Here is a 21,273-nt window from a genome sequence, read left to right on the forward strand (position 1 = left end):
ATCGCAAATTTCATAGCATAATTTCTTACCACAATGATATTAAAACCGATGTTTCAATTCAACGTTGTCATGCGGCATGCTTAAAAGATGGGACAGTCTGGTGCAGAAAACAAATGGAGACCGATTGTTTTAACAATAAGCACTGCTAATACATTATATTACTAATACGATTACACTACTGCAAACGTGCCAGTCGCGTTGTTAGCACTAAATGAGTTAAGCTACGTGCAATACAATAACTACTTGCGGGTGCGACAGGTCATAGACACTAGGTATGTCGTCAATATAAAAAGTAAGCAATATTGGGGTAAGTGTAACTAAATTCATCTTTATTCCAAAAACACTTCAAAACCATAACGTATTACATACATAGAAAGGTAATATTTAATTTAATGGATCTTGAGTTAAAACTATAGTATAGAATTTTAACAAAATGTACTAAAACATTTTTTTTGGGGTAAGTGTGTCATACTAATGTATGAAAAGCTAGTGATGTGCCGAAACAAAAACGACGTATTTTTTATTCGATAGTTAACGTATCCTAGTTGAAGGAAATCCGATGCGACTAACGACTTTACTTTTTGAAGGATCATGGGAAAAATTTGTTTTGTCAACATTATAATATTATATGCTTTGTTGACAATCTTTTAAATTCAGGTTTATGATTGTACTGTTTAAGGGGGATGTCATCAAAAGTTTCGTTTTTATAGAGCCATCTATTCCCCGAATTACAAAGCATATAGGTCAAAATTATATCAGAATCTAATTCCAATTACAATCCTTTTTGAATGAATCTTCGAGGCATCTTATCTAGATGTCACTGTAATTATATATTAATAAAAAATCTAAAAACAGGTGATATAATTACAGTTATTATTTAAACAATGGTATATATATATTTGCATTTTATTTCAATCGGACTTTTTTATATTTTGTCAGATTATTATAAAAATATACGTGGACCATCGACCTGGTAGTACCTTATAATAATTACTTATGTGAGTTTAATTGGAATGGATTGGATTGTATTAGAATTTGGATTTTATAGTAATATTAAAAAAATATATACATATAATAATATTGTGTAATGATATTTATATGTGATAACAATCTGTGAATTATAGACATTCTCATAGTAATGAAGATAATTAATTAGGTATGGAATCATTAGACCATACACACGATCTCCATAAAAATGGCGTCATAGACTATTTTACAACACATTTTTAGAAAATAATGATTAGGTTACCTAAGTAAAAATATAAATATTATCAATACATTATTAGAACAATCCGAAGATGAGAAGCCGGTTTGGTGATTTGAAAATAATTAAATAAACCCAAAACATTGACAATAATAATTTATTCTCATCATAAGAAAATATACCTAACATCTGAATAGAATAGACCCATAGGGACTCAAAACAGTACGTCGAATGTGTTGATAATTTATTTTTTCTGGCATTCACAAAACGTAGGTAATAATAATAAATGTAGGCAGGCACACTGCAGGGTTTATTTGGAAAGCATCTGTCAGTCGTGCAGGTACCTACCGAGTAATATATCAATGCTGGCTGAATTGGCTGGACAGGGAACTCAGAAATATTTTTTTTTCTTTTCTGTGGTCTCGGACCATCGCAAAAAAGCAACGTTGCGCCAGTTTTGATTTGTGACTAGCGTGACTAGGTATAAATATGCCAGTCGAGATTATTTTTGGTAGGTAAATACTTCTGATTACTTATACAAATATTGGAAACTGGTTAAGTGAAACCAAATAAGGACTGATCTAATTATTTAAATCTGAATAGGTATATCCCAAATTAATTTTATAATTAATTTTGACATTATTTAGTTTGCAGATATTTTATAAGTAATGTTTTTTTTATGTAGCTACTTACAAACATTGTATCAATTTTATTTTCGATGAATATATATTAAGTAGGTATGTTAATTACTTAACACATTGACTGCTGATTAGATAATTGCTTTTTAATTACCACTTTTAAATAGTATGCTAATTATGTCGATTGGCCACCTAATCGTTACGTACTAGGTACGTCTTTAGTGTCCAAGTCGATATGCCCTGGATCGAGGGGCCCTGGCATCCCCCAAACATGAAAATTATCAGAATGATTTTAAACATTGAAATTGAAAGCCAATAAACTATACCTTTGGGCTTAGACAAATAAAAATACGGCAAAAAAATGATTTGTAATAATTCTCCAGCACTCTTTTTATAAAAATTTCTTAGATTTTAATTTCTAACACAAAAATTTCGAAAAAAACGACAAAAAACAAACAAAATTTTAGAAACCCAATCCCTAATGAACTGTCAAAAAATTCTCGGTGTCCAACTGAATTCAGGAGTGGTGTTGGTCATGGCTGGGGAGGGCTGACAGGGCTCTAGTCTGGGAGCCCGGGTTGTGGGGGGCCCGGCGTGTCGGGTTGACCAGATAAGTGAGATAAACACACATCATAAAGTAGCTTTAATAGTAGAAAAATTCGCCTGCGGCGCTATTACACTTAATGGCCATGAACATTTTCAATTACTTATATAATTGTGCAATATATTTTTTGATTATTACGTGTCGATACTCGACAGCTCCATTATTAAAGTAGATGTATTAAAAATCGTCAATAATTCACTGTATAAGTACCCTTAATTTGAACTAAAACACAATTTGAAAAACGTTAATGTAGTGTTTCACACTGCCTTTAATCTTAGCGGTAGGTAGGGGGCCCGCCAAATATCCTAGCCTGAGGGCCCGTTTCAGGATGTGGGGACCATGGTCTAGGTACCGAGTACCGAGTGCAATAGACAAAAGACCGATAAACGATAAATTAGGCTGTGAAGAAGAAAAAGAGCCTATGGGACTAATTTACATTCTTCCTGGGTGCGCCACTGCTTATTGGGGTAATAATTAGATTCATTTGCGAAAATTCGCGTTCACATTCACTTGAAGTAATGGTAATAGAATTCAATGCATATAATATATCAAACGCGATAGTTTTTCAGGATATGTATGTCTTTTCATATAAGATGATTCAGGAAAATTAACTTGTACCTACCTACTACGTAAGCGCGAACATTATTTCGTCTAATTGCTTTTTTATAACTGAGAATGTCTCAGGAGCAGTTACCCAAACTGAGGTTGCCATGCACTCAAGTGTGCTTTAACCGAATTTATATGACTAGTCAAGAGTGGCCATGAAAGAAAGGAACACAAGCAAAATTAAAAATTTTGGTAGCTCATACAAAGCTGATAATTATGAATTATCTAAGGAAGTAAAAACATCTTCACGTTGACAGTATGCAAATTTTCTAAATGCAACAAATTGGCTTTTGTGGGACCAGATCGGGCGTTTTACTTTTTTTCTTTATTTCCTATTTTTTTATTTAACTAGGTACATACTTCAAAAATTATCGTTGTTAGTGTTATTATTATATAAAATCGCTGAAATTAATAAATAGATACCTACCTTAACAATATAAGTTTTAATGAAAAATTGTATGTGTTTGTTTGTGGGGGGGGGGGGGAGTGTAAATTTACCACACCGGCTGACGGGTGACACCAACCCTATTTACTCCACTGCTCAAATGCGTGAATTGATGATCCGCACACACACAATAGAAAAATTAGAGGGAACGTTGCTAGCAGTGTATTGAAATTGACTGATGAATGTTTGCTTTATTTTATCAATATACAAGTAAACAAATGAGAAGACGGCTTAATATAAATGCTAACATAAATTTCTCAAATTGTTTCAGACCATTCGTAATAATATATATTACCATGTGCATGCATACTAACCGCACGTATCTACATACGAGGTAGGTACCTATTATTCATGCGAACTAGAATCTAATACAGATGACAGTTATTTCGGTATCGCATGTTGTTGCCGCTAGAGGCAGCACGTCCTTGACGACTGTATTTAATTTGAAATTAGTAAATAACATAATAAATATAAATTAAAATATTACGTTAAATATATCTAAAAAGTAAGGAAAATATATTGAACAGGCCCACGTTTTCGCTTGATGCAATTATTGAACATTGAACATTTTTATTTTTCGTAAAAATCGATTGATTTTAGATTGAAAAAAAAACATTAAAACTATAATTAATTGACAAGAGAGATTCACTAGTTCCAAGAAAACTTATTAAACAACATTAAATCGATAATTTTGTTTCAAGAAATTACTTGGAACAATAAATATTTATTTTAGTAAAACCCTTATTTTTAGCCATTTTTTCAAATTTGTCGCTTTCTCTTTGAAATAAAAAAATATATTTTATTTTTCCCATTGTATTTAGATAGGTATCGATCGATTAAAATATGTTTAAAGCTTTAATTTGATAATGAATTTCTATGCCTCTCCCCCTTAATAAGACAAGTTATAGGTAGTACCAATTCGAGGGCTTAGTGTCAAACAACACTATCTACAAAAGTGCAAGTTTACAGGAGAGCCAAAATTCGTTATTTTAGATTCTTGTAACTCAACAAGGGAAATGTTTATTTAAAACCTAATGTTAATATTTTATAATTTATTGTGTCTTGTACATTTATCTTGCTTATGATGATGTTAAAATTTATAGGGATAGTTTTTAAAAAATATGAAAACAAGGGTAACTTATGTAGTTAGCGTTAAACTTTACTGACGATTTAATAAGAAATTAGAAAAGATTGACATAACGTTGTTTGACTATCATGTAGCCGTAAATGTAAAATAACGTTATCTCAAAAAAAAAAAACACTTTTTTGTAGATAACGTTGTCTGACTTTAAGCACTCGAATTGATTACAAAAAGATCGCAAAGTTTTTTGCGAGCATATTCTACGGCTTGCGATTTTTTTCTAAATGATAACTTATTTCTTTTAATAAAACCTATAAACCAATTGTGTCTGGGTAATTTGTTTTTATTATTTTCTTTAATATACTGTCCAATTAATTCGAGGACTACTTTTTTGTAAAACAGAAACCATGCATTTCCAACGTATGCAAATTTTCTGCCAAAGAAGTTTCAATCTCTTGGGTAATATTGTACTTCTGCTAAAACTGTCTTCCCTTCTTTTGTAAACATGAGCAATAATTATTGTAGATCGTGGATTCCGTATTTTTTCGCAGCTTCATATCCTGTCAATAGACTGTTTTTTACACATTCAACTGTTTCTTGTAATTTTCCATTGTCGTAAGCTCCTGTATCTGTCTTTCGTTTATATTTCAGCGGCGTATTTAGATGTGGAAAAAATACACATTAATTATCACGTCATGTTAGATAAGCACTTATTTTAAAAACTTATGTATTAAATTGAAGCACATGAATTCTTATCTCCTCTTCCGAGTCCCTACTTAGCTAACATAAAACTATAATAATAAAATTATAAATATTTTATTTCAATTACGAACATTTTTTCGATCGATATAAATAATGCGTCGTGTCCCATCACTAGTTAAAATAATGACTATGCAAATTCATAATAATATATGGGGGAAGTGTGACAAGGTGCACTTACCCCACGCGTTTACTTTCGTGGGGAAAGTGTGTCTACTCGATTAAAGCTTTTAAAATGCTTATCAATAAGTAAAATGATAACAACACGTGAAGCAGGATATCAAAACACATATACTCACAAAATTTAACAACCATAATGTGCAGATTTCCATGTTTTAAAAAATAGTTTAGTAACAGCTACCATCTCACTCGTCGACTTCAAAATGTCGTCGTGGGAATAATCCATGTAGTCACCTCAAAAAACATGGTATCGACGCCATTTCTGATTATTTTTATACTTAAATCAGTGACTTTGCTATCACCTTTCCATAGATGGCATCATCCAATTTGTAGTAGATACTGAGATATCTTAGTACCCCAAAGTTACACTTACCCCAATTCGCCTTAGGTTATTATGTATTACCTATCTTACATTTTTTTACAAAACCGTTATTTTGACAATAATGCATTTTGTTTAATATAAAGAGTACCTATATACAATTTTATAATGTAATCACTGCATGTTGGCCATTCGGCCTAAAAACCTCAATTTATCTATTTGATTTTGATAACCATGCACGACTATTATTAATAATTTATTGCCACTCGATTACTGTCTCATACAAAGAGATTGGAGAGTTCAATCTCTTTGGTCTCATACTTTTTCTTTATAACATCAAGGTGACCTGTATGAATGACCATCGGCTAATAATAATCGCTGGCAAGCTATTAAAAAAATGCATTATTTTCAAAATAATGGTTTTGTAAAAAAATATTTAGGTAGGTATATAGATACTTAGGTACCTAATAAACAGTTGATGTTTCACTTAAAAATTGAATTTTTTTTAAATATCAGATATTTATAAGTATATATTTCGTTTATAAACTTGGGTTTTGTAAATATTTAATTAATAAATAGATTCCACAAAAATGAATGTTTTATTTTCCCCTGGGTTCTGTTTTGTCCGGTTACTCGCAGAACAGTGATGCCTTCGCCAAAGTCGAAAGCTGCTATTGGCAAATGAAAATGAAAAAAATAATTGGATCGAAATATTTTTTTAAATAATAAGGTTTTAAAAATATTAAATATTAGAATAAAATCTTAATAATGGAAAAACTCATAGCTATTTATTTTTATACGAATAGTTTTTATTCTTACCATGACCTTTGTGAGGACCTGAAGTAAAATATGTATACAGTGCATAAACGAAATTTTCCAAGTGACGTTCCATAATGGTTGTCAGCCAACTTCATTGATAACAAGGATCTTACGTTAGTGGGCATCTTTTTGACAAATTCCCGTAGTACACGTGTCCTTTTTCCTATCTCGAATGTTTACACTGATGTCATTTATTACACACTTGTGTTTTTCACCAAGGGATGCATTGCTTTCAGCAATTCCACAAATTAGATAATTTTTAAAAACTTCATATCGTGCTGTGCGACCGAAGATTATTGCAGCTTTCCGGCTATTCGGAAAGCAGATGAGATATCACTTCAGTTTTAATAGTTGGTGATTAGTTATCCAGCGACACCATGGCAGATATAAAGGATTGGTATAATGAAATGCCATTTTTCACAAAATATTGGCTGACGTTTACCATGGGCTTCAGTTTGCTGGGAAGATTTGGTATTCTCAAACCCTATTATTTGACACTTATGTTTGACCAGCTATTTTACGAATGTCAGGTAATTGATATACTTACTGCTAATTAATCCATATCATTTGAATATATTTAATGATTAAATGTCGTCCTTTTAAGCCTAATGAATACGGCTAGATTTATGGAACTTCTTGAATGTTATTGCAATTCTCTTGACGGTCATAAACCTGTGTTTAGAATTTGGCTGTTTTGATGTGGCAATGTTTATATCTTATTTGGTTAATGATGCCACAATGCAATACCTTAACACATTTCATAATGCAACATTTGCTAGATACCTACCAAGCAATATTTAATAATCCAAATGTATCATGTTCGCCCTAAGTATCACTAGCAGTCAAATATACATTGCGGGGAGTGACATCATGCTATTCTTGGATTGATCTTAAACAATAATTAATAAATAAGTTTTCTTTAACTCTGTGTGCGTGACTTGCTTGGGGATTCTGTTGAAAAAAATACATAATATTATACCTACTCTTTACGACATGCCGGCTACAAACATAACTGCATACTTGAGCAATATTCTTGTGCTATTTTTTTGCACATTGTGTATGATACTATTGCACAAGTATTTTGATTGTAACAGTGACTTGAAAATATTATAACTTCTACACTGTATACTTGCACAGGCATAGAGAAATCACTTTACAGTGGTACCATGAGTATGGCAAAAGTGATTCGCACTTGTATTGGTAATCATTGGTAGCATTGAAACAGGAATTGTAGCAAGCAATACTAATATGTACAATGCGAAAATGATAAGATGAAGTGTCATGGCCGCCGCCGTGGCGCTGCGATCTATGCCAGTATTGTAGTTCTCGAAACGGCCACGCTTCACGTTAAACTTGCCGCAGTCTATGCAATTCACCTATGGGCCTCTGTAGAATGATTTACCTATATAACTGAACATGTATAGCAGAGACTTGTGTAAGTTTTAAACAGTCACGAGTGTGTTGTTGTGATCCATTAACGACATGATTCAAGCATAGACTGGCACTGTTCAAGTATACTTGGTTATATTATGGTCATCATGTGTGATCAAAAAAATATGAACAAGTATATAGTATGTTTGTAGCTGGCTTAGTTGAAACTTGGCAGATAGCTAATGAAGTATTATGGTATGTGGTATTGCAGAGTAGTAGTTCTGCGATATTCTAAACATTTTAATGTGATATTCATAATTTAGAATATGGGACAATAACAACGACCCTTGAAAGTCTAACAAAGCCTTTAGAAGTAAAATGTATCATACAATAAATTACGCAATAAAGGCATAATATTATTTCATCGCTATTTATCAAATACTTCTGGGGATACTGTGCATCTATGGACTGCACGCCACTGTTTGCAGTGTTTGTGCAGTGAAAAACGAATAATATAATGTTGTAAACAATCTACACCTATTTTCAAAAATCGATTTCTATTAATTTATCTTTCTCTAATCACCATAAACTGATTTTGAGACCTTAAAGCAGTGGTGCACAAGCTTTTTAAAAGAAGGGCCAATTTAGCCATTTTCTAATTTTTCACGGGTTGCAAAGGGTAAAAGTGTTGAAAAATAATGATATAAGTATACTAGGTGAGATATGCATTTTATGTTTAATTTTTAATTTAATAGTTACATAATTTTATCAGCAACTTCAATCACTCTCCACTCCGTATTACGTGCATATTTGCATGATGGAACTTAGTAGTAAGATTTCTGACACTGTATACTGGCAAACAACATACTGACATACCTAATTTCTGGAGAACTAACACTAAAATTCGCGTTTTGAAAACAATAATATAAAAATAGACTGCACCTGCACATTAAGTTTTCTATCAGTGACGATTCAGATTACATATCGTTGCTACTGCATAATATTTTGTTCACATATTGAACACAGATTTTTATCGTTTGTGCCGCGTTTGTGCCTTAAAGCATATAACTCCGGAATTATGGTTCTCCGTATATATCATTAATTGGTGTTGAACAGTATGGTAGCTAAATTGGGTAGGCGGGTTAATCGACTGTATGAATGACTTGAGACTTTCATGGTTCTTTGTTATTATATTAGATTTTTCATGTGTTCTTCCACCTTCTTTCCTCGACGTTTGAGCTCGTTGCAGAGGCCTTTCTCAAGAGATAATGTATTAAAGTGTACTGTTATAGTATATGAATGCAAATGGCGTTCTAATTGTGTGATTTTTAGTTATTTTATAATTTTTATTTCAGATATGGCGACCTCTTACCGCAGTCGTATATTATCCGATCAGCCCAGCGACCGGTTTCCACTTCCTGATCAATTGCTACTTCCTGTACAGCTATTCTTTACGATTGGAGACGGGTTTGTTCGCCCACAGGCCTGCTGACTATTGTTTCATGCTGCTCTTTAATTGGTTGTGCTGCGTTATTATTGGACTCATGGGAGACCTACACGTAAGTCTTTAATTATCCATTATTTTTATATTACTTACATACAATTAAATCTAGCGGATATACCCGGCTGTGAAAAATTAAGGACCGAGAAGAATGGAAAAAGCATAGGGAAGCTTTTCAGGGTCGTCCATATATGACACCATGCCCTAATAGAGGAGGGAGTCTAATATAATGCGATGATATGTGAGGGAAGGAAAAGGGGTAGTTGTGGAGAATGTGACATCACTAAACTAACAAGATATTCCTTGATAATATACTGAACTCAGATCATTTTTGACAATTTTTTTTTAATGAATGGGGGGGGGCAGCATTTCAAAATGTGATGTAATTTAGACTGACAGGTTCAACAAATATTTAAAATTGTGTGATATTTATGACGACCCTTTATCAAGTAGTGAAGCGACTCCGGTTGTTGGTGATGGTTTTATCGGATGTCACAGCCTGGCGAATCTTTTTGTGGTTGGGAGCTTGAAAAAACCAAGTGTCATAATCATCTGTTCATACCTATTTTGGATGGCTTAAGATCAAGGATTAACGTTTTATTGTGTACTAAAAATTGTATTTCTGCGCTCATCCTACTTTCAGTTCCTTATGGATCCGATGGTTCTGTCCGTGTTGTACGTGTGGTGCCAACTGAACAAAGATCAAATCGTTTCGTTCTGGTTTGGAACTCGCTTCAAGGCGATGTATCTCCCGTGGGTGCTGTTCGCTTTCAACTTAGTCATTTCTGGAGGGTAAGAAACTACTCCATTACACAAATAATTTAAGCAGTGTTCACAGCAAAAGATAACATATTTACACCGTCTTACATTTTCTGTGTACAGAAAGCTGTGTTAAAGGGTTTTCAATAGGGGAATGGAATCTTTAACAGTAAATTGAGGTTATGTATCAAAAACGCTTGCCATCATTATCTGATGTTTACATTTGTCTGTGTTTACCATTTCGCACCGTGAGTGTAAAACCAAGGCATCTGCAAAAGACATAACCAAGGCATCTGCAAAAGACATATTTTGGATATATTAGGGTTTGAAGTCTTCGTTTTGTTAGGACAAATAGAGTTTCTAAAATAAAACCATAATATTTGGTTTATATCTACATTATATTGCATGTTCTTTCAGTTACTTCACTTTTACATTATCAAGTTCACGACGTTTGCAGTTTTGCATTTAATCTCGAAATTGAAAAATTTGCAGATGCCTTGGTCAACAACGTACAGCTATAATTAAATTTTATCATCCTGATTTTGCCAAGAGAATCATGTTCAGCTATTAAGCTTATTTTTAGAGATCTAAGAGTTGCCATTGCATTCTAAAAAAGTGGCTGTCTTGTGTGGACTTTGGTCTGCGACATGTAAGCGGAGCGCCTTCTGACTTTGCTGCATGTACTAACAGGTGTCTTTCCAACAAACAATGTTCCATCGATGCTGTGTGCATTGAGTACTTTACGTTATATGTGTTTTGTGAATCGTAACTAAATAACATACGCATAGTCAACGAGTTCCAGTTGCGCTGAGTTTGTATGTGCCACCATACTTGGCACACCGAGTGATGAACTAACATGGCTTTCTGCACACACATGGCTTTCTGCACACACATATTGCAAGAATTTAACATAGTCGTTATACGGCATACATTTAAAAAATAGTTTCATTTGATCCAATGACATTATTAATGGACAACGCACTCAATACAGTAGCTAGCAATTAAATTCACGCACAGCGACATTCGCACATGTATAGATAGACGTCACGCAATTTCCATTATGCGATATCACGCATCGGGAATTTATAGCAATATCACCTTTATTGTAATGGAGTTAGAATAGTGTTTCTAGTGTCAATGTTCATTTGAGCGAACCCGTTCGAACTGAACCGTTCGGCAGACCCGACTAAAAGCATCGGGAATTTATAGCAATATCACCTTTATTGTAATGGCGTTAGAACAGATTATGCCATTCGGCAGACCCGACAAAAAAGTGAGTGTCATTTTTATTCCCAGATGATTCGTCCATATTAATGTCATTGATTTGATCCAACAACATTCAATTTTATGAATGTGGACTGGGTTAGTTCACTACCAAGGCTGCGATTTAACATGGTTTCTTTTCAGATAATACATATTGATTTTTTTTCAGAGGAATGATGGAGCTGGTCGGAATTTTCATTGGACACACCTACTTCTTCCTCATGTTCAAATATCCCCAGGATATGGGAGGACCCACTCTCCTCAATACTCCATCTATATTGTAAGTACTATTTAGCTTATTTTGTTTTGTTGAGATATTAGATTTAAGTTTCAAGTTTCATGAATCGTAGGCAAACTGATAGCTCAGGGGATAGAGCAGTTAACCCAAGAGTTAAAAAATATGATTTTCGATTCCCACTTGGCTTAACCTTTTTGCTAGGATCTTTTAGTGTGTGTTTCAATGTTGTGTATTTTCAATAAGAATTTAATATTTTTAAATCTTGAGTATATTGAGTATCGAATAATAAAATAATAATTTGACTATAATAAAGTCAATATATTGATGAATTGGTGAAAATTTAGGTTATTGAATACTTTGGTTTTTTGGCACTAATGCACTATACATTTTTTTTCTGATCCGGCAACATGTTGGGTGGCATGTACCATTTAGTAGATATTACCACTGAATCACTATTTGTTCAGTGATTACCCAACTGTCCAATGAAAGGTTTTGTTTTAATGTTTCTGTGAGCACTGATGATTATAAGAGACTTGTACAATATTGATAAAATAATTTTTACATTTATTTAATTCTTTGTTATTTTGCAGGAAAAGATTATTCCCTGACGTGACAGGCGGTTCGAGTGGATTTGGAGTCCCTCCGCAAAGTGCAGCGGCAGCTCAGCCGGCGGCCGCGAGGCCCGGACTCTTCAACCGGAGACACGACTGGGGCAGAGGCCAAACGTTAGGTACCTAACACTCACCTTTCATATTAGGAAATGTTGAAATTATGAATTTACTCAAATAACCTGGTTAATTAAGAGTCCACATTATACCCAAGGATGCAATTATTAAATTATTGTTTCTTTTGAATATGACCCCACCGCACATGTATAATTCATTGTGTGTTCCTGAAATAGAATTTGCTTGTGTAATTTATCAACGAAGATAATATGGCTTTACACATCAGTACATCATACGTCTGCCGTGTTATTTGTTGAATGCTCTTTATGTTGTGTGTAACTGCACACGCACAACAATGGCTTCACATTGTTTTTATTATACAAATCTATTCCTTGACACTTAAATCATATGCGTTTGCTTACCGTAACTGACCACAGAGAAAGTCAATGGTTCTGCATTGGTAAAAGAATAACTCCATTGTTTCAATCTGATGTATTGCACCTTCACCGGGAATCAAACACAGAATCTCCAGTATGAGAAGCCAGGGCCTTGCGTATTGGACTATGAGGGCCACCCCCATTGAAATCTTTGATTAATTGTTTCCCATATAACTCATATTTAAGTAAAACTGATGTTGAAAATGAGCAAATGATGTATCCACAACAGAAAGTTTTCTGCAGAAATATAAATTCTGTAATCAAGGATTGTTTATTAGGTATTATCGATGATGCTACAGCCATGTATAGGCCTTTGCAGCTCCTCCGAGAGTCTGGATGTCTATCTTCTCCGACCAGCCACCTGAGTCGTGGTCTCTCAGCACGTTAACTATACTAGACGACTAGATGCAGTCACAATGCTCATGTATGATCTCTCCCAGGAATTTTTAACTAGACTGCTACTGTGATTAGTGATTGCGTCTAGTTTTAATGGGTGGCAAACCTAAGGGTGGTTTACACTCAGATAATCTCGTTATCATTGTTTGGAGTCTTCTTATTCATGACTTATATTCTCTAAAACTCACACCACTTCGTACTGCGTTTACTGGCTAAATGTCAACCACTCGCGAGAATACCAATTGACAATAAGAAAGATATAACTTGTGTGGTGACTATAGAAATTTAACCTATTATGTATGACATAACTGTCAACAATATGTCATTTTTTTAATATAAATCATCTGTAGGTTGAACCCGAGACCCAATACATACTCACAGTCGGCACTCACACCGACAGACCACAAGCAGTCATAAAAATGAGGTATGCATTGACTGCTCTCTAATATTTAGCGGAATATCGCTTTAATTACACATAATATTATAATCAAACCTTTTTCCCAGATAAATGTACATATACAATACTCTTTCAGTAATCCGCCGCTCGATTATCTGACAACTACTGTAATCCGCCGTTATTTTTACTAGTTAAAATCACAAAATCAAGCTCTATAATTCGCCGATATTTGTATGTAAAATTCAATAGTCCGCTGCGTGCCTATATCAGCCGTCCGCCGTCGTATTTAACTTAGCTGAGACATGGAACAACCTACCGGGACGAGCAATAATTTAATCGTGAAAAAAGCTGTGGCCCTCTATGAAACAAGATGATGAAAACTAGGAACCGGATAGCAGAAAGTTCTGAGAAGTATGCGCCACTTCCGACTGAAGACGAGCTCATAAAATACATCAAGAGGCTTGGATTCTGAGGATGAAGACAATAATTGTCAACTGACTGCAGCTTATACAGTCAAATCAGAAGATGCATTAGCGGGGACTGACGCGTTACCATTAAATGGGCAGAGGAAGATAACGCTACCGTCAACACATTCACCATGTTGCATAAATTACGAGATGACACAATCTTCCAACAATATTCAGAAAAAAAGCAAACAACACGGAACAAGTGGTTGTGTTAAGGCTATACTTCAGTTGAGGCATGGTCTAAAAAGATCGTGGCTAGGCGATGCGCGGATTGTGCAAATGACGCGTGCCGAACGAAATATAATTTGTCATAAAAATCCAACATGCGTCAACGTGTTAATGTTATGTTTATTGTTATATTACTAATAATAATAGTATATTCATTGACATGTTTTCTTTTTTAAGTACATACGTAAAGTTTTTTAGTCATCTTTATACGATTTAAGAATATTTTCATCCAACGCCATGACAAAACAAATCGACGTGCGCACACTTTGACTGTCGGTCTCCAATTGGCGACTAGTGAGAAATTTCATCGCACCTACTGTTGAAAATTATTTTCCATTTCACTGAAGTACGCTCTTAAGTGATTTACTGTTTAATATCTATCCAGTTAATAAATTTAGTTTAAATTAATATCTACAAGTACAAATTTCTCAATAAAACCTATTTTTACGATATACCTCTCTTGATTTTTACAATATTTTGTATTTATGCACTATAATTCGCCGTTTTCACTAATTGGACACTTGTCTGGTTTTTGGGGTAGCGGATTACTGAGAGAGTACTGTAGTTGAATGTGACACATATTAAAAATATACCTAATCAAAAGAATTCTTGTTGACGCAGAACAGGTATAGTGTACCACAGTGAGAGTAAGGTAACGCGGATAATAATTCTGCCTCTGCAAAAGAAGTACATATTCGGGGCTGATTTGTATTTTGCTTTTGTCGTTCGGGCTTGTCTCTCATGTAACCCCCTCCACACTCCCTTGTTTCCCGCCTAAAATATTGAACCTTACTTACAGTGTGGTGCACTAACAGCTTAATTTTAACCATATACTTGTATTGATTAAACAATTTTTTTCAATCAGCTGATGATGTCCTATTCCTGTAACATATTAAAGTCATGAGGCCGTCTATTAATGATTTTTGATATTCCATGATATTATAAATTGACTTCAATTAGAGCAGTGGTGCACAACCTATTTGAAAGAAGGGCCAGTTTATCCATTTTATAATTTGGCCCCATTGGGTAAAAGTGTTGAAAAATAATAATATATTATTTATACTAGACTAGACATTAATTTTATTACTATAAATTTAATAGTTACATATCACCTACTTCAATCACTCCCCATTCTGCATTACGTACATATGTATTTGCATGATAGAACTTAGTACATATTATAGGAAATAAGAATTTTGTCGTATTCAATGAAAAATTTGGTGATGAAGTTCTTGTTATTTTGGGCTGCAGTTTTAATTTAGAGTTTCCATTACTTTGGACTTCTTCAGTGGAAACTTCAATGCAAAAATATACAGGATTTTGAGACACTCTTCCGCATAGCAGATATCGAATGATTCGAACAAAATATGAAACTATTGAAAGACAGATACTTCCGTGAACAGAAGCTAAATGTTTTTTTGAAATTTGTTTAGTTTCAAACCTTCAGAGATTTTTAAAAGCCATGTAACGATATTAATTAACCATCAATATAATTATTTCATGTTTTTGATTCATTTACAAATAAAATCGGTGATTATTAATCGAAATTTGACTGTAATATTTTCTCCTTGCTAAATGATTGCTGAATTACGCAGTCACAGCAATTCCCCAAAATGGCAACACACCTTTCTATGCCAAATTTTTTCATTCGTTTGATCAAAGGTTTAACTGTAACATTTCATAATACATTTCGAAAAATTAACAAGCATGAAAATGACAAAAACAAGGACTTTTAGTTTGGATTTAGTACACCAATGATGATTATAATATGATGATACATCATAAAGATTCTTTTATTTCTTACATTTGTGTATTTGTGTCGGCGGAGTAGTATATTTCATTTTGTGACTAGTGGACAGCCCTATTAAAATTCGCGGTAACATTTAAAAGGTTATGTATTTAATAAGTGTCCACAGGAAGCACACATTTACTTGTTTGTGACATAATTCTGTTTGAATGTTTTACTTATCAATATTTTGTATCAGCGTATAGTAGGTACGTACAACTGTAAGCATTTAATAATCACGAATATTAAAAACTTATATTATTATAGTCGCAATATATTAATCTTTTTAAAATAATATGTAGCATTTTATTGTGTTACTATTGATAACACTCTATGAATGCTTAGATTAAACCACAGAGTGTATTCATATATGAAACAATGATTACTTTTAAAACCATACTTATCTATAAAACAAATTTTAGCAAATTGAAAAATTGATTTTAAAGCACATTTAATAAAAAAAAAAACAGTTTTATTACATAGAATATTGATTAAAAATGAATACGATGCAAGATGAGTGACTGTTCGAAATCTGATATTCTATAGCCTCACTATTATAGCCTGTTTACACGCATTAGTAAATCGGGCGGTAATATGTATTGTCGCGACAATAATGATAAAATGCAAATGTAAACACGTATTATCGTGCATGTTTCAAGATCGTATGCATGGATCAAAAAAGTTTAGCAGCTTCTGAATTTTCACACGACAGTTGCAACTTGCATGATGTATGCGTATGCCTAGTAGAACGATAGTGGCGAACCTGCCGGAAAAAAGACAAACTACGCCGCGCAGCTCATTTTGACATTTAGCAATTTTCACAACCTATCTAATAGCACCATACAAATGATAACAATGAATTGGTGAGACAGTCTGCACTTTTGTGTGTAAATAGCTATTATTGCGATAGTTTAATTTACACATTATTGGTGCCAGTAAATCCATGCACGTATACAGGCGTTGTTATATTGTGGCTGCGGAACTATGGACTTCCTTGATCCCTGCTACACAGCGCTATAAAATAGCAGTGAAGATATGATAGTTCTAGAATATAGGTGCACATCATAGACATTTATATCTTTTTCTGAAAATTTCAAAAAAAAATGGCATTTAGTTAGGTTTCGACTTTCAATTATTCATATTACAGTAGAAGCAATTTTTTTTTCACATAATTATGTTATCCAAAATATTTGTAGCTGTGAAATATGTTGTACAAAGTAGTTTTTGACGCGTGAGCTATTTGCATTGTGCTTTATTATTCTTTTTCAACATTTTGGGCTCATTACAGGGGCCATTCTTAAAATTCTCAGATATTCACATAAAAGTACACTTTACCATATTATTTCTCGAGCCTAAAATGTTGAGAAAGAAGGAAGAATAAGGCACACACGGCGATATGAAGCCGAGTACAAGTGATACAGGAAATAACCATAAGCATAAGATAGGGGTTGTCCATAAATGACGTCATACAATATCTGTATTTTTGCTCGTCACATAACCTCTCTAATTTATGTCAGACTTTTCAACTCCCTATTCGTTCTAAACAAATTTCATAGAAGATTATTGATTTCAATATAACATTCTCGCGGAATATTTATTATTAGAAAAAAATGAGTTTATATGCTGTCAGTTTTGTGACATCATCACATTATATCAGATCCCCTCTTCCCTTTGGGGCGGCACACCATACTTTGCCAGTCATGCTTATTTGTTTTCATTGAACTAAGAATTTAAATTGCAGATGGTTTTAAAAATTCGATGAAACCCTGCCTAAGCAAACCATAATAAATAAAAAAGATTCTTCTATTTATAAAATATGTAAAGTTATGTATGATTTAATACCATAGCTTTAGATATTTTATAAATGGAAGAATATTTGTTATCTATTATGGTTTGGTTAGGCAGGGCTTAATTAAATTTTAAAAACTAACCAAGACCATCGGCAATCTGTATTCTCTTAAGTTCAATGAAAACAAATAAGTATGATTGACAAAGTTTAGTATAAACTATTTATGTTAGATCTTCACAGCTTGACTCCACCCTTCACCACTGATGCCAAGATAACCTGTCAATATAGCCATCATTTTATGTTATACTGTACCGTTTTTTAGTAATATAATATTTTTTTCTTTTTACAGGAGGCTAAACAACCATCCACTGACCTCTACATCTAGTGCCCATTGTGATATGTCACTATCGTTTAGAGTAAAGTGTATTGTGAAATGTTGAATGACAGAAATTAAAACACCAACATCCGTCACTCGGGATTACGTTACTAAGTTCACTACTCCTGCATTATTTATTTATAATATTCATCATCAAGTGTGTTATTCAGTTTGGAGATTTTTTATGAATCATAATATATTATTACATTATTGCAAAGTTAAACAGTTCAAATTTTACTTCATTTAAAATAATCATTTTTTTTTAATAATGAACATGTTATTTCAATAAACATGTTTAACGTAAAAACAGAGAAAGATAATTTTTCTTATTTATTCTCCCCTAGGCCTTCTGACTGTTATCAGACTAGTTAGTACAAATTGGTCAGTAACTATGTTTGAGAGTTTTTACAGTTGTTTTTTAACGTATACAATTCTTGGGTTTCCACCGCGTGTACTTCTTCCTTTTTTCCTTGATGTTTCGGGCTTGTTGATAACTGATGTATAATTTTTCATGGACTCTTACTGATATTTATATTAGAGATAACACTTTCTGTTTGTTACTACAAGCCTCACGACTAGCAAATCACATCTCTAGTCACTAATCAGAGACATTTTGAAAACTGTTTAAATTAACCACACCATGAGCAAAACCCCATTAGCGGTGACGCTGACTGGTCCATCTGAACATCTTCTTTGAGTAGTACCATCAGCAGGAGGCCTTACGCTAATATAATCTTCTAATGACAATATCTGTCACAATAGAAGATCTCAATTTGTAAGTCATCCATTTCATCAACAGCCTTGTTTCACTTAGATCAGCGATACTCAACCTGCGGCCCTTTAAGCTTTTATGTGCGGCCCAAAACACATTTATTATCAGGAATTTCGTATATCTTGAGTTTCGTTTCGACTTTGACGCACAGATAGTGACACCTGAAGAGGATTGTCATTATGATCCACATCAGATCTGGTATAAGAGTGTTGCTATTACACACAATTAATTAAAAAAACACGCATAATTTTTAAAATCTCAAAAGTGTTTTGTGAAAAAGGGGGGGTTTCATGATTTTTTTCGTCACACCAGTAGTGATGCGGCCCGCGTTACTTTACAAATATATGTATTTGTCCCGATGAAAAAAAAGGTTGAGTATCATTGATTTAGATAATCAAAATGGGTATGAATGTGGTTGAGAAAGGATTAATACATTTAGTCATTACAAAATAATAAATTCATAAAGAGTCTCAATACTTACCTACATAATATATCATTCTTATTTATTATAGATTGTGGTCTGTTGTAACTAATTGTCTCACATGCTTTACAAGAAAATTAATCGAATTATTATTATTTATATATGCTTATTGTTTAATCAAATTGCATAATTTTGTTAACCGCTGTTGTATTAATGTAGATTTTTTAAGAATTATAATTTGGCAACGGCTTATGAAAGCAATTTGGCTGAATAACGTATTACAGTAATACGAACACAGTTAATTCTAAATTCGCTGTAAATCGAAATTATCGGTAAAATTTGTAAAATCTATTTATAGTGATTTTCACTAATTCGATGAATAATAGTACGGAAATGTAAATAAACGGAAACAATGTTACAAACTTGCAACAAAAAAACCTTTTTTAAAAGTTTTACTGTTTTTTGTTATATATTTTGTATTTCGTAATTAGAATTTTTTTTGAATTTTCGGCCGCGTCGATTTTGAATTAACAGGGTTTTACTGTATTTAACATAAAATTGGTTAAAATGTTTTTATTATCACCTTTCAAAAGTCTATTAGACATTTTAATTGCTACCATAATATAATCCTACCAGCCAATGTTAAACAATTTCATTAAAACTGTTGATCGATAATATTTGTTTAACTAATATTTCATCATCTATAGAAAAGATAGAAAATAGTCTTTCAAGTCTGCTCCAAATATCCATACAGCATCGACAATTTCATAAACTTAATCATTGAAACATCTCTTCTATTAAGACACGGTTACTGTAGTCTTTGGTTTATGTTTCAAATCACACATTGCATAATATACAATGATGGTTGGCAAATATTCGCTGGGTCTATTTTCAAGACATGTATAATCAAATTTAGATGCGTAACCTTATGCCAAAATATCAGTGACTTGTGAAAGTGAAAAAAAAGTGACATGTTTATTTATTATTCGTATTAAAATGTTAAAAGTTAGTACATCTCTGCGTTTGACCATTAGTTACTGAAAGGCTATGTAGTTCCCAATTTACAAACAGGTGCGATTTTGAGAAGCTACAACTAACTCTCAAATCAAGATAACGTAAATTTCTTATAATTAATTCTTATAATTTCTTAAATGGCTTGATATTAAGTTAGATGTAATTTATAGTTAACTATATTAACCAAATCAAGGCCGGCCATAGAAAATGAGCGTGTATACATGCTGTACTTTACACTCATTATACTATTCCGAGTCAATTGTTTAAAATAATTTAAGTAATATATTGTATATTATATACTTTTAATATATTCCCAAGATGTTTTTTTTTCCATAGAAATTCATGGCCCACAGGGTACAGACATGCTAATACCTCCCGGCATTTAAAAACAATATTTTAATTTTTTTCCCCTTTTCTTAAATGCCAATCAATATTTGAGTCTGTTTTAACTATTTAGTGCTTTTCAATTTATGACAAATTATCAGATGCTGTCGAGGTTAATTAAATTTGAGGCTCAAGCTACCGCCAAAATTAATGAAATTGCATTTAATTTCGAAAAAAACTCTTGTTGCATAATAATTTGTTTTGTAAGTACGGTTGTATGTTTAGAGAATGTGTGGAAATATAATATATATTTTAATAAACTGTTGTAATATTTATCATTTTTGGTGTCTGTTCAATTTTGTACATAAAAAATGGTAGCGATTAAAACTATGTTTTTAATATTATCAATTGTTT

At 32.9% G+C, this 21,273-nt stretch overlaps 1 protein-coding gene across 1 annotated transcript; it reads left to right on the forward strand.

Annotated features, from left to right (window-relative positions):
- Positions 1–6,748: 6,748 nt before the first annotated feature.
- Positions 6,749–21,263, forward strand: Der-1 (derlin 1). The gene is made up of 7 exons (XM_085960880.1): positions 6,749–7,185; positions 9,382–9,585; positions 10,171–10,319; positions 11,719–11,829; positions 12,378–12,517; positions 13,636–13,709; positions 18,302–21,263. The coding sequence occupies exons 1-6, from the start codon at positions 7,033–7,035 to the stop codon at positions 13,638–13,640; spliced, it is 762 nt and encodes a 253-aa protein (XP_085817006.1). The 5' UTR covers positions 6,749–7,032; the 3' UTR covers positions 13,641–13,709; positions 18,302–21,263.
- The last annotated feature ends 10 nt before the right edge of the window (positions 21,264–21,273 follow it).

Source organism: Rhyacophila brunnea, unplaced genomic scaffold, assembly GCF_057557595.1.
Source record: "Rhyacophila brunnea isolate RB1 unplaced genomic scaffold, BYU_Rbru_1.0 scaffold_12, whole genome shotgun sequence".
Lineage (NCBI taxonomy): Eukaryota > Metazoa > Arthropoda > Insecta > Trichoptera > Rhyacophilidae > Rhyacophila > Rhyacophila brunnea.